At 34.5% G+C, this 13,941-nt stretch overlaps 1 protein-coding gene across 1 annotated transcript in view; it reads left to right on the forward strand.

The window, feature by feature from the left end:
- Positions 1 to 13,941, forward strand: part of LOC102583893 (uncharacterized) — a 68,180-nt gene that overhangs the window by 28,360 nt on the left and 25,879 nt on the right. The window contains exons 34-38 of the mRNA XM_006358557.2: positions 1,272 to 1,375; positions 8,951 to 9,240; positions 9,331 to 9,412; positions 9,492 to 9,806; positions 10,064 to 10,904. Of these exons, the coding sequence (XP_006358619.1) occupies positions 1,272 to 1,375; positions 8,951 to 9,240; positions 9,331 to 9,412; positions 9,492 to 9,806; positions 10,064 to 10,904 (1,632 nt within the window). The remainder of the gene's footprint in view (positions 1 to 1,271; positions 1,376 to 8,950; positions 9,241 to 9,330; positions 9,413 to 9,491; positions 9,807 to 10,063; positions 10,905 to 13,941) is intronic.

Below are 13,941 nucleotides of genomic sequence, written 5' to 3' on the forward strand. Positions count from 1 at the left end.
CCCGAGGGGGGGGGGGGGGTAAGGTCAGCGTACACTTACCCTCCCCGGACCCCACTTTTTGCTGTTACACAGGGTATATGAGTAGCATTAATATCAGTAAAAGATTTTCCTTCCAAAGCAATACACTAAAATGGTTCATGTATGGCCTTTCTACAAATGTAAGCATAACTGCATAAGTCTTTCACCTTACCTTAGTTTCTACAATCCAAAAACTCCGTGAATGAGAAACTCTTCTTGTCTATGATTAAATTGTGATACACACCATGGTTTACTCACTTAAGAATGTTTGCTGCTCTCTGGTGTTCATGTAACCTTTCTCCAACAGGTGCTATTTGTTTGTTTTGTTTTGTCAACCCTTTTGTCTCTTTTTAAATTAGCATTTGTGTTTAGGCCTTCCAGTAAATAGGAATGGCTGAATGACAGTCCATAATCTCATGAGTGACCTTAGGTTCAGATTCATGGGTCCTCTCAACACAATCAGTTTGGAGATAAGAATCTCAAAATGTGTTGGGAAGTTGTGATTCTAAAAGATCTTGACTACAGTACGAATCATCAAAGCCTTCTAGACAAAAATGTTATCTATACTAGGATTCTTAGAACCAAAAATACAGTCTTCTCAGAGTCTGCTTTCTTTTTCTACTCCCAAATTTACATCTTTTAAGCAACTTTTTGTCACACTTTTTTCTTCTTCTCCCAATTTTTATCATTACTGACATGATCTACATTAGAAGAAATGCTGTCATTTATATCATCGGGGCTTTTTCTTTAATCCTTAGAATGTCTACAATCTGGATAGTAATTTGGCTCTATTATACATTATATATGTCTTGCTGTGTATATGTCGTTTTAGCATGTGAAGTTTGTTAGCACTATATTTGATTCTACAATGGAGTGGGATGGCTTAAAGGGAGAAACCCCCTTGATTTGCTTCGTGTAGTTTGAGTTATCATGTAGATACGGTCTTTTTGATTCAACTTGAGGGGAAGTAAAGTGGTATGTTTCCATTTTTATGTCTAACTTCATAGTGATTGGAAAACTGACGTAAACAGTTACTGAACCTGTTCACTTTAACTATTCCTTGTCCTTCATTTCCTCGCTAAGTGATGGAAATGATCATGAAGATCCTGTATCATTTCCATCTCTCTAGCCTTTCATCCCGACCAAACTTAGCGTTAATGATCTGTGGTATATTGAATTCACAGTAGTTATTTTATAGAAATTTAAACTTGCTACTTGTATTTTCATTACATTTTATGGAGAACTCAATACAGGCTATTGGTCCAGAGCTTACCTTCTATAATACATCAAGAAGTGTGGGAGAGTCTGCTGCTCTTTCGAACAAATTATTGCACACACAGTTGGATGCATTCTGCAGGTCGGTTCTTTCTACTGACCATTACAGTGTGTCGTTTTTGTTGTTACTTTTATCTGTTGGGAATTGAATCTTTTTCATATTGCAACCTGATTTCATGGAACTTCCAAGTTGCATATGGAAGTCCTCTTATCAGCTGTCTTGGGACATGCTAGTTGGTTCAGTAGGCCTATTGAGGAGGAAATAACACAACCTTTCCTTTTTCTCTAGAATATTGCTTATATTTGTACTGATGATTTCTCTGATAATATGTCGATTGGTTAGAGTATTGACTCTATGTTTGTTGAATTAGTTTCTAAAATGGTTGTCTCGATTAGTTTTGAGAAATTTTGATGGTGTAAGCTTCTAGTGTCAATAAGATGATGACAAAGGTCCGTCCAGTAAGCTCTCTTTAGTTTTTGATTATGCTGTTGATTTGGATTAAGAATGCTTAATGGAGATACTTGACAACACCATAGTATTTTGAATGATTTGCTGCTCTCCCAGTTTTTCTTTTTTGGTATGACACATGAAATTGGACCACTCCATCAGTTCTTCTTTCCCGTGTTACTGTGATGGTCAACATAAGTTTTGGTAATGCATTACTTATCCTGTGTAGTTTACTAGGTTTTATGAAAGAATTTATGCATCCAGCCGTAAATTATAAGTCGGGAGAGTAACTAAAAATCTTTCAATTCCCTTGCTATAACATTGTATTTCCGACTCCCTCCTTCACATGTAGCCCAACTTTTGGGTTCTAATGTGGTGTTGGTCTATTGGATGTGAAACGGTTGTTAGAACAGGCTTACAAAAGGTTGATGCTGATACCTTTTAGAAATGCTTACGCATCTAACCAAAAATCTTAAAGGAAATCGACGGTGTAGCTCAAGATATTGGTAAACCCTCTTTATGTATTCCTTTGGTTGACTTTATATACCTCTTGACACAATTATTTATCACAATCGTATTCTTGGTTTTGGGTAGGCAAAAGTAAGGTACACTGCCTTTGAGCCTTGAGCGGAACTTGTGTAATTGGTACCAGTGCTATTTGCATTCGCTACTCGTAGTATTTTTTTCTTTTGTATGGTTACCATTTTTATGTTCCCTTGTAAGTGTCTTTTGTTGTTTAGGTTTTTGAAAATAATTCTAGGTAAGAGTAGTTTGATATAATATTTAAGAGACATTTTGGGATGCCTTTGTTGCGAAGTCCTCTTATATGACCCTATCATGGGGACAAGAGAAACTGGAAAGAGTATGCTTTTATTGGATGGATTGTATTTATTTTATTCCCTGGTCTCTCCAGCATTTTTCTTTGTTAGTACATGTCCTCTTTTTTGGATTGCTAAGGAGGTAAATCAGAAGAATGAACTTGTGATACCAACTTCTCATGAAAACGGGTTGGCAATGTGCAGGGTGGTGGTGGGGCTTTATAAATTTTGTCAATATATATATATGTTTGTTCACCATAGGACAAAGATCATCGGGTTAATCCTGTATAAAGGATGAATCTTCCTTACAGTTGAACTCCTTTAACCCGACTATTTCTAGATCTTTAGTTAGTAGAATGGTTTCTGGAATGGATTAACCTTCCCAATTTATGACATGCACTCTTCTTTTTAGTTTGTCCAAACAAGAATGATATCTCTCATAATTAGAAATAACTAGTTCTCAAACACGTGCGTTGCACGTGTATTTCATGCTAAATAGTATAAATGTTCTAAAAGTTCAAGAATTTGAACTAAATTTTTTAGCCCAAATAATAATACATTTTTTTTTTATAGAAAATAAGAAGTCTAATGGAGAGAAAAAACACACAAACAGAGAAGAAAAAATATTCAAAAATAAACCAAAATAAAAGAATAAAAAATCGAGTCCACCGTACCCCTCTATTTATAGCCAACAAAGGATAGTATGCACATGTGCTTATTGTGCCTTATCAGAAAAGTCTCAACCCTTCAGAAAGTCAGTACCCTTTGAAAAGTCACAATTCATTGGAAGTCACAATCCTTCAATATGTAAAGGTGCCTGGTATTAATATAATATCTATATCTATCTTCTATCTATACTACCTTAAAAGCATGAACTCCCAAACTTGAATGTTGAATTACTATAATACCCCTATTTAAAAATACTCAGTTTATTTTATTTATTTAATCAATTGTATTTTATTAAAAGTAGATATCTTTTGACATTAAAGGGTTGTGACTTTTCTGAAAGGTTGTGACTTTCTTGACAGGTTGTGACATTTTCGATGAGTTGTGACTTTTTCGAAGGGTTGTAATTTTTTTAAAGGGTTGTCACTTTTCCAAAGGGTTGGTTGTGCCTTTTCCGATTAGATGTGACTTTTCCAAAGATTTTGACTTTTCCGATGAGGAGTAAATTTTTCGATGAGCAGTGACTTTTTCGGTGTTGTCACTTTTCCAAAGGGTTGTGCCTTTTCAGATGAGATGTGACTTTTTCAAAGATTTTGACTTTTCCGATGAGGAGTAAATTTTTCGATGAGCAGTGACTTTTTCGTTGGGTTGTGACTTTTCTTATAAGGCACAATTAACACCTATTCATACTACTATTTGTTAGCTATAAATAGATGGGTTTTCTCCCCCTTTTCAACTACGATTTTTTAAAGTTTTCTGCTCTTTCTTCTTCTTAAAAAATCTCAAATGTTATTTGCAATAGTTGATTAAGTTTGAAATTCACGAAATTTGAGGTACCACATAAGAAAGAGTTGGTGAGCAAATTGTAGCAAATCATTCATCAATTCACACTCATATTTTCCTTTTACGATATTCATCACATACATACTTCAATATTATTTTATATCATTTTAGAACATTAATACGCTTTTAATTAACCTACATATTTTATTTATTAAAAGAAGACTTGTTTCCTTCGAATAGTCACACAATTTCAACCTTCATGCTTCTTCGGTCATAAATCACAACCATTCACTCTTTATAAATTCTTGGAAATCTTTTATTTGTGACAATTTGAGATCATTTAAAATTTTCATAAGTGATTTATCCCTAAACCATTGATATGTTTCGTCGAGGTTCTTAGCATTGAAATTTTGGTATTGACTTTCTATTAAAGAAGAAATGAAGAGAACAGAGAAATGTGCAATTAACTATGAACTTTTCTTCACACAGAAAACTTGTGTATATAGCGTGTGGGGTTTTTCATTTCTTTTTTCTTATTTTGTTTCTTTAATTAATTTCTTTTGTGTTTTAATTAGAGAGAGAATTTAATAATTAGTGTTCACATAATGAGTGAACAATGACGAATACACACATTGTGGATTAGTTTTTCTAATAAAATTAGTAGATCAAGTTGTGGGAGAGACGATAATAATAAACAAATACGACAAAAAAGCACATGATTGGGGTAAGTTATTTCTTTTGTTTTTCCATTTTTTATTCTTTTCCCCCAAACGAAGGAGTTTCTTCCTAATTTTGCTAAAACAATTGACATCAGCGCAATCCATTGAGTTATTAGTTTTGATGTTAAGTCCACTATTTCAAAAATAGATTTTCACTTTAACTTATAATATGATAATAATTAATTTTTAATAGATAATTTAGTACAAACGAACGGAGAAAGTAAAGTATTGGTGGCAAGAGATTTCAATCAGATGGAACACTAGAGTGAATATAACATGAACATATATTTTCTTCTTCCTTCTTCATTGGCTATGAATTGTTCCATATATATATATATATATATATATTTATATTGAGTATGAAATTTTTAAATATGAACTTCCTCTTATTTTGTGTTCATTTTAATCTGAGAAAATAGTATGTCATAAGATACACTATTTGCTAGCTATATAAAAATAGATATAGTTATTCATTTATTAATTTTTTTTATTGAAAAAGTTTAATGTTTTATATCACGATACAACTTCTATAATATACAAGATACTTTTATTAGACTACAACTATATGATATGTCGCCGACAGAAAAAAGGAAAAGATTACAATTCCGCAAAGATAAGGTCGAAACTTAAAGAAATGAAATATTTTTCACCATATGTATATATTAACATTAAATTATGCTACTGAAGTATGTATATCTAAAACAAAGAATTGATCAAGCTAAGTATTTGACTACACTCAAACCTCTATTTCACCATCATTCGTTATTACAACATTTCACTGTAACGACATAGAACTAATTTTGATGTTATATTTTTTGTCTCTACAACATTCTACTTAATTATAACAGTGTTGACCTTAACTATAAGAGTACTTTTTTTTTGTAAAATTACGTCTCTATAATAGCCTTACTCAAATATTCATGATATACTACGTATAAAGATAAAATATTGAAATATTTATGGTAATTGTTATTAGTAGCATGCACATACTAAATTTTAAGTATGAATATTAAGAGAAAAATTGTACTTAAATGGTGTTCGTCATTTATGGTCATTACCTCAAGAGGAAAGACTATTGGTGACCTTTTTTATTTTGACTTTTTATTTTGTTGGTTAAATTTACTTACAAAATTGAGTGAAATAAAAGACAATACTACTAAAGAAATGTCACTTTCTCTCCATATTTAAACTTTGAATGTATTTTGAAATGTTTCAATGATATCTGTTCATTTTGATCTTAAAATACAAGTAACTTTATGACAATCTGTATTAATCATTTAAAGCATTTGTCCTATGTTCTTTCAATTATAATTATTTACTAGAAACCTTTAATTTAGTAGTATTAATTTTATTTCACAACATCGTATACTATATAATATGATACTCACGTGCAATGCACGTGACGTGAAGCTAGTAACATAAAATATAAACATAAATATAAAATATAGAAGATATACCAATTGACTGTTATTAATTGTGATATTATAGTAATTTAATATTCAAGTTAGGGGTGTTTTAAGTTGGGGGTGTTATAATCATGTAATATTCAAATTAAGGAGTTCATACTTTTAAGGTAGTATATTTAAAAATGAGAGGAAACCCCTCTATTTATAGTCAAAAAAGGATATAGTATGAACAAGTGCTTATTGTGCCTTATCAGAGTCACAACCCTTCGGAAAAATTACAATCCTTTGAAAAAGTTACAACTCTTCTGAAAAATCACAACCAAGTTAAGGAGTTCATGCTTTTAAGGTAGTATATTTAAAAATGAGAGGAAACCCCTCTATTTATAGTCAAAAAAGGATATAGTATGAACAAGTGCTTATTGTGCCTTATCAGAGTCACAACCCTTCGGAAAAATTACAATCCTTTGAAAAAGTTACAACTCTTCTGAAAAATCACAACCAAGTTAAGGAGTTCATGCTTTTAAGATATCATTGGAAAAGTCACAACTCTTCTAAAAAGTCACAATCCTTCAATGTGAAAAGGTGTCTGCTTTAATATAGTATATAAGTAAATAAATAAATTTAGAGATGTATTGAATTGAGTGTTTTTAGTTGCAGGTATTATAATAATTTAACATTTATGTTAGGGGGTGTTTTTTGGGGGGGTATTATAGTAATTTAACATTCAGGTTAGAAAGTTTATGCTTTTAAGGTAGTATAGATAGATAGATAGATTCAACTTTAAACTTCCTGTTTTACTCTTGTGAGATGCTTTATAGCCACACAAATATCTATGACTTCGTCTCAAAGAAAATATCTATGGCTTATACATACTGCTACCAACATAGTCTTTATGCTAATGAATAAAACTTACCATTCTCAAAAAAAATATCAATGACTTGTTTTATACCACAAATTTTAAAAGTTTTTGTTTCTTGAACTCCATACTCAGTGAAAGTGCATCACATAAAATTGGGGCGGAGAGAGCAGTTACCAAAGACTGGTCAGGTTAATATACTGACTGACCGTTCTATCAGCTGTCTTTCTAGTGTCCAAGAGCTCATGCTCCCTTTCATTTGCAAAGCAAGCTTTTTTCCAAGATTTTTTTATGGTTTGAGGTTCACGGCAGACTAAGCATGATCCAGAATTTGTTTCAGTTTAGTGGTAACATAGATATATTTCTTTGTTGGTGTATTATGTGTAAGAAAAAAGATTGTCCAGTTGTGTTAATTGTCTTTTTGAAATGCTTAACGGTGTTTTCACTGTGGAGGAAAATGTTTTCCAATTTCTTAAAAATAAGAAAAATGACTTCCCCAATGAAAGTAGGAATTACAATTTTCACAAGTGGCATTCCACAAGATTGTGTCCTGCCAACCCTCCAACACACCTCATCCTCACTCCCACCCCCGTAGTCCTCCCATATTATTGTCTAGATTATATACAAATTCTTTTAGGATAATATTTTTTGCTTACTTACCGACCACAAGAAAATACGTAAGAAAATCACTTATTTTTCTAACAAGCATTTTCCAAGAAAATATTTTCCTTCGTACTGTGCACACACTAAAACTATGAGAGAAATGACACTTCTATTTGTTTTAGATTTGCAATGCGTTCCCTCATATACGAGCTTGATTTCCTTTTATGGGCCAAGTTTGTGTGCTTTCTGATGATGGGTGACTGATATTTGAAAGGGAAAAAGGGCACTTATAGCCCTCAATCTTGTGATTTAGAGCAGTTATACCCCACATTAAAGCAGTGTTGCATATATACCCTCGTCATCTAACAAATAGTGTACATACCCTTGTCGTCTAACAAATGGTGCATATATATCCTTTTCGTTAACAACTTCACTGTGTTAATTTTTTTTTCTAAAACTGATTTTTTAGTTTAAAAAATGGGGCCAACAATTTAAATGACCCAACTTTAGACAATACGACCCGAATTACACTTTAGGTCCAAAATAATGACAAGTTATTGCCACGTGGTAAATAATGAAAAGGATAAATATGCACCATTTGTTAGACGGCGAGGGTATATATGCACCACTTTTTAATGAGAGATATATCCGCTCTAAATCGCAAGTTGAGGGGTTTATTTGCCCCTTCTCCCTATTTGAGATACTGGATATCCACTTGCTCAGGTCTCAAGTTTAACTGTGTGAATCACCTTATCTAAACTCTTAAGCTATCAGGAAATGATTTGATTCATTTATTTATGTTTGGAACTATGATAAATCTCTCGTTTGGTCTTCACATTGTGTTTTTGATTGGGGACTACAATGAGGTGTTTGGATTTTACATTTGGTGTTTTCATCAGTCCTTGTGGCTTTCACTGTAATGATTAATGGATTTAGCTCTAGCTCGAGTGCAATGCAATGTTGAAATAAAAAATATCCCCCGCTGTATGCAGGGGATAAGTACAAGGCTTTGCTTCCACTTTTTCTTAATATTACCTTTAATTTCAAGTTTTAGTGTTGGAATTGAGGCGTTATAGTAGTTGTTGTTGTTATCGTCGTTGTGTGTTAGTTTAGAATGCTAGAGTTTGGCGACAATCACTCACATTCTTAAGTAAGATACTATCTTATATTAGACAAATATCATATGTATTGTGGTTAAGCTATAAAAGGTGTCATGCATTCATAAATAATCAATTAATCAGTATATCTCTTCTATCTATAGTTTTGACACTAACTGTAATTTGAGGACACCTGGTTGTCTGTTGCTCTGCTTTCTCTTAAAAGGTATTATGTAACAAACTTGGCTGTGATGTTTCCAGGATTGTTCTAAAAGGTGATACATTTGACGTGAATGCAAATGTTCTTGGATTAACTATGGAGAGCAATGGAGTCAGAATAGTGGAACCTTTCGATACCTCTGTGAAGTTCTCTAATGCTTCTGGAAAGTCAAATATACAGTTGTCTGTGTCCGATATTTTTATGAACTTTTCGTTCAGCATCTTAAGACTGTTTTTGGCAGTTGAGGATGATATCTTAGCATTTTTGAGGACCACATCAAAGAAAATGACTGTGGTGTGCTCCGAGTTTGACAAAGTTGGGACTATCAAAAGTATGAACTAGTGCATCCAAGAGTAATTTTTTTCCCCTTGTGTTAAAGAGAGGTCTAAACTGATGAATAATGTTGATTGTTTCATCACAGGTCCGTGTAACCAAATATATGCTTTCTGGAGAGCTCGAGCTCCACCTGGTTATGGAACAATTGGAGACTATCTGACACCAATGTTAGTAAATTTCCCCAGATTCGTTCTCTCTATTACCTTTGCAAATTTGCCTGTGATACTAACTGCTCTAGTTCAACAGTGACAAACCACCCACAAAAGGAGTCATTGCTCTGAATACCAGCTTTGTCAGAGTAAAGAGGCCTGAGTCTTTCATGCTCATTTGGCCCTCATCCCCCTACGAGGATGGTGAATTGGGGCCAACCACGTGTTTATCTAAAGAAGATAGCACTTGTTCCATTTGGTTCCCTAAAGCACCGAAAGGTTATGTTGCAGTGGGCTGTGTAGTCTCTCCTGGAAGTATGGAACCTCCAATATCGTCTGCCTGGTGCATCTTAGCTTCTTTAGTTTCACCATGTGATCTGAGAGATTGTGTTTATATTGGCATGATGAATCGGTATGTGAAGTTATTTATTTGTTTTCTTTCTGATTCATGGAATCATAGGTACTGGAACTAGTATATAAGCGATAAAGCAAATTTATTCTCATCTTACTCATTTCTTCCAAATTGCATTCAAGTCAAATCATACGACTTATTGGTTTTGCATACTTGTACATATTTTACCGGTCTGTAATGCGGTTACCAATATCACTATACATGCTTTTCAGTTCAATATAGAATATATTCTAATCTGTACTTAGTGTTGCTACCAGATCTTCCGAATTGGCATTCTGGCGTGTGGATAATTCCATTGGTACCTTCCTGCCTTCAGATCCGACTACTTTGAAGTTGTGCGGCAGAGCATACGATCTTCGGCGTATTTTCTTTGGGCTTCCCAGAGATTTTTCTGAAACATCAAAGAGCTCAGAAACTGGGGTTTCGTCTGGTCAAAATCACGCAGTTCAATCAGAGAGGTCATCTACAGTAAACTCTCGTCGCAGGTTTGAAGCCAATGCTACATTTAGGCTAATTTGGTGGAATCAAGGTTCTGGATCTAGAAAGAAATTATCTATATGGCGCCCTATTATTCCTCAAGGGATGGTATATTTTAGTGATATTGCAGTTCAAGGGTATGAGTCTCCAAATACTTGCATTGTACTTCAGGATTCTGATGAGCTTTACAAAGCCCCTTCAGACTTTACGCTTGTGGGACAGATAAAGAAACATAGATCAGTGGATGGTATATCTTTTTGGATGCCCCAGCCTCCTCCAGGCTTTGTATCCTTGGGTTGTATAGCCTGCAAAGGAGCACCAAATCAATCTGATTTTGGTTCCTTAAGATGCATCCGCAGTGATATGGTTGCTAGTGATCAGTTTTCGGAACAAAGCATTTGGGATACATCTGATTCCAAATTCACGAGGGAACCATTTAGTTTGTGGGTTATTGGAGATGAGTTGGGACCTTTCATTGTTCGCAGTGGTTTCAAGAAACCTCCAAAGAGGCTTGCTTTAAAGCTTGCTGATCGAGATATGGCTAGTGGTTTAGAGGATATGGTGGTTGATGCAAAAATCAGAACATTCTCTGCAGCCCTTTTTGATGATTATGGTGGCTTGGTAATCAATTTATGCTTTTCGGTAGCTTTAGTTTCTGCTGCACATTTCTAATTGCCAAATTGGTTAAATTAGTTGTATTATTGATAGAACAAATTGCAATTGTTTGAAAATACTTCTACTAGGTTATAGAACAACAGTGACATACCCAATGTAGTCTCACAGGTGGGGTCCACAGAGGGTAGAATGTAAGTCGACTTTACCCCTACCTTTGTAGGGTTGAGACACTGTTTCTGATGGACCCTCGACTCAAATGAGAAGTTATTTGAAGCTGGGTTGCAAGAAAAATATGTGAGCAAAATATCAAGAAAATGAAGCAACAAATAGTAGAACACCTTACTTTAGATGCTGAAGAAATTACACAATTACTAAATACTACTAGTAAGAGCCTGTTTGGATTGACTTATTTTAGGTGCTTTTCAGGCAAAATAGCTCTTAAGCACTTTTGTAGTGTTTGGGTAAGATGAAAAAAAGTGTTTCTAAGCACTTCTTTTTTACACAAATAATAAAAATAAGCCAAAAGTCATATTAGGAGCTTATGCTTATAAGCCATACGTTATAAGTCAATCCAAACAAGCTCTAATCTGGCTACAAGAAGATGGGTCTAGCCCTTACCTCTCCCATCTAAAGGGTGACAACACTCGACTATCTACTAACTTCTACCCTTATCCTCGATCTCCACACCTTCCCAATCTAAGACTATGTACTCAACAAGCTAAAGTTGTGCCATATCCAGTTTTATCACTTTTCCTAGTTCTTCGACCTACCTCTATCTCTCCTAACTCTTGATATAGCTGATCTCTCACACCTCTTTACTGGTGCAAGTGCATCCATGCATTTTCCCTTCACATGCTCGAACCGTTCCAGCCTCGCTTTTCTCATCTTGTCCGCTACGGGGTATAATGTCATCCTTAATCATCTCTCCTAGTATGCCCATACATCCATCCGAACATATTCATCTTTGCTACACTCATAGAAGGCGTTCTTGACTAGCTATTTCTTCGGCCTATACAATAATGATGGTCTAATCACCCCTCTGCAGAACTTACCCTTAGCAACACATTCTTATCGCACAGTAGCCCAAATGAAAGTCTACATTTCACCCATCCACTCCAATATGATGGGAGACATCATCATCTTTCTCCCCGTATCCTTGGATTATGGACCGAAGGTACTTGAAACTTCCTTCCTTAGGTATGACTTGTACATCAATCTTCACTTTCACCTTCGCCTCACGCGTAATCCCTTGAATATGCCGTGTCAATTCGTCCATCACTATGACAAATTATAATAGGCTAAGGGTTGATCCCTGGTGTAACCCCATCATGACCGGAAATTTTTCTGATCATCTGTGTTCTAACCCGGGTCTTGGCACTGACATGCCCTTAATTACCCTAATATAAGCCACAAGTACACTTCTCACTTCCAAACATCTCGACCTCCCTAGGGTCTTTATCATATGCCTTTTCTAGGTCTATGAACACCACATGTAAGTCTCTTCTTGTCCCTATACTGATCCAACAATCTCCTTACAAGATAGATGGCCTTTGTAGTTGATCTCCTTCCAAGGTTATTGGTGCATGTAACCTGCAAAACCTTTTCTGTTCTACTTGTATTACTATTTACTAGATGGTTCTCATATATTGGCATCTCCTTCTTGTAATATCAAGAATACATGTATCACCTTTGATGTAGTAGCATGTGTTAGAATAGGAATAGGTTTATACAATCCTATTAGAATAGGAATAGGTTTATACAATCCTATTAGAATAGGAATAGGTTTATACAATCCTATTAGAATAGGAATAGGTTTATACAATCCTATTAGAATAGGAATAGGTTTATACAATCCTATTAGAATAGGAATAGGTTTATACAATCCTATTAGAATAGGAATAGGTTTATACAATCCTATTAGAATAGGAATAGGTTTATACAATCCTATTAGAATAGGAATAGGTTTATACAATCCTATTAGAATAGGAATAGGTTTATACAATCCTATTAGAATAGGAATAGGTTTATACAATCCTATTAGAATAGGAATAGGTTTATACAATCCTATTAGAATAGGAATAGGTTTATACAATTTTATTAGAATAGGAATAGAAATAGAAATATGAATACTTAATAGTATCCTACTTGGTAAAAAATTGTATTACAGGGTCTATAAATAGGGTCTCAATGTAATAATGTAGACACAACAACAATTTAATAATATTATTTTCCTATATTTCTCACATGGTATCAGAGTCTCTACGATCTTGGTAGAAAAATCAAAAGAGCTTCCGCTGCCGGTGGGTGGCACCCATATATGCTGCCCGTCTGGCCAATGATTATGTTAGCAAAAGTTGGGTCACCATGTATCTTTTTTAGTAACAACTGTGAACATCACCATTTCATATTTAATTTGTATAGCACCGTGCCATCCTTCCGGTGACTACCTTTTTTGCATATCTGATTTGCATAGCACCGTGCATCTCTCCGGATTACTTTTCATATTTAATTTGTGTAGTACCGTGGATTTTTCCGAACTATTTTCTCATATCTGAGTTGCATAGCATCGTGTATCTTTTCCGTGACTCTTCAGATTTGATTTGCATAGTTCCATTCGTCTTTCCGGTGACTCCTCAAATTTGATTTGCGTAGGGTTGTGCCATCATTCCAACCCTACCCGTATAATTTTTCTTTTCCAGTATGGTCGTGCCATCATTCCGACCCTACCCATATTATTTCTCTTTTTCAATGGGGTCGTTCCATCAATTTGAACTATCCTACATAATTTCTATTTTCTAGTTGGGTTGTGACATTATTCCGACCCTACCCATATAATTTTATTTCTTAGACAGTGACCACTTTTAGCCATCAAATCTAATACTCCGACATATGAGCATGTTCCGGCCAGTTTTTGGGTGACTAGTTTAATATCGACTAATCTATTGATTCCAACATGATCCATATACTTTATACTAGAATTTGAGCACTTTGTTGCTCGGGGGAGTTTAGTAGCCTTGTATGTTGATTACGTAAGTCACTCTAT

The sequence above is a fragment of the Solanum tuberosum genome, unplaced genomic scaffold (genome assembly GCF_000226075.1).
Source record: "Solanum tuberosum cultivar DM 1-3 516 R44 unplaced genomic scaffold, SolTub_3.0 scf00274, whole genome shotgun sequence".
Lineage (NCBI taxonomy): Eukaryota > Viridiplantae > Streptophyta > Magnoliopsida > Solanales > Solanaceae > Solanum > Solanum tuberosum.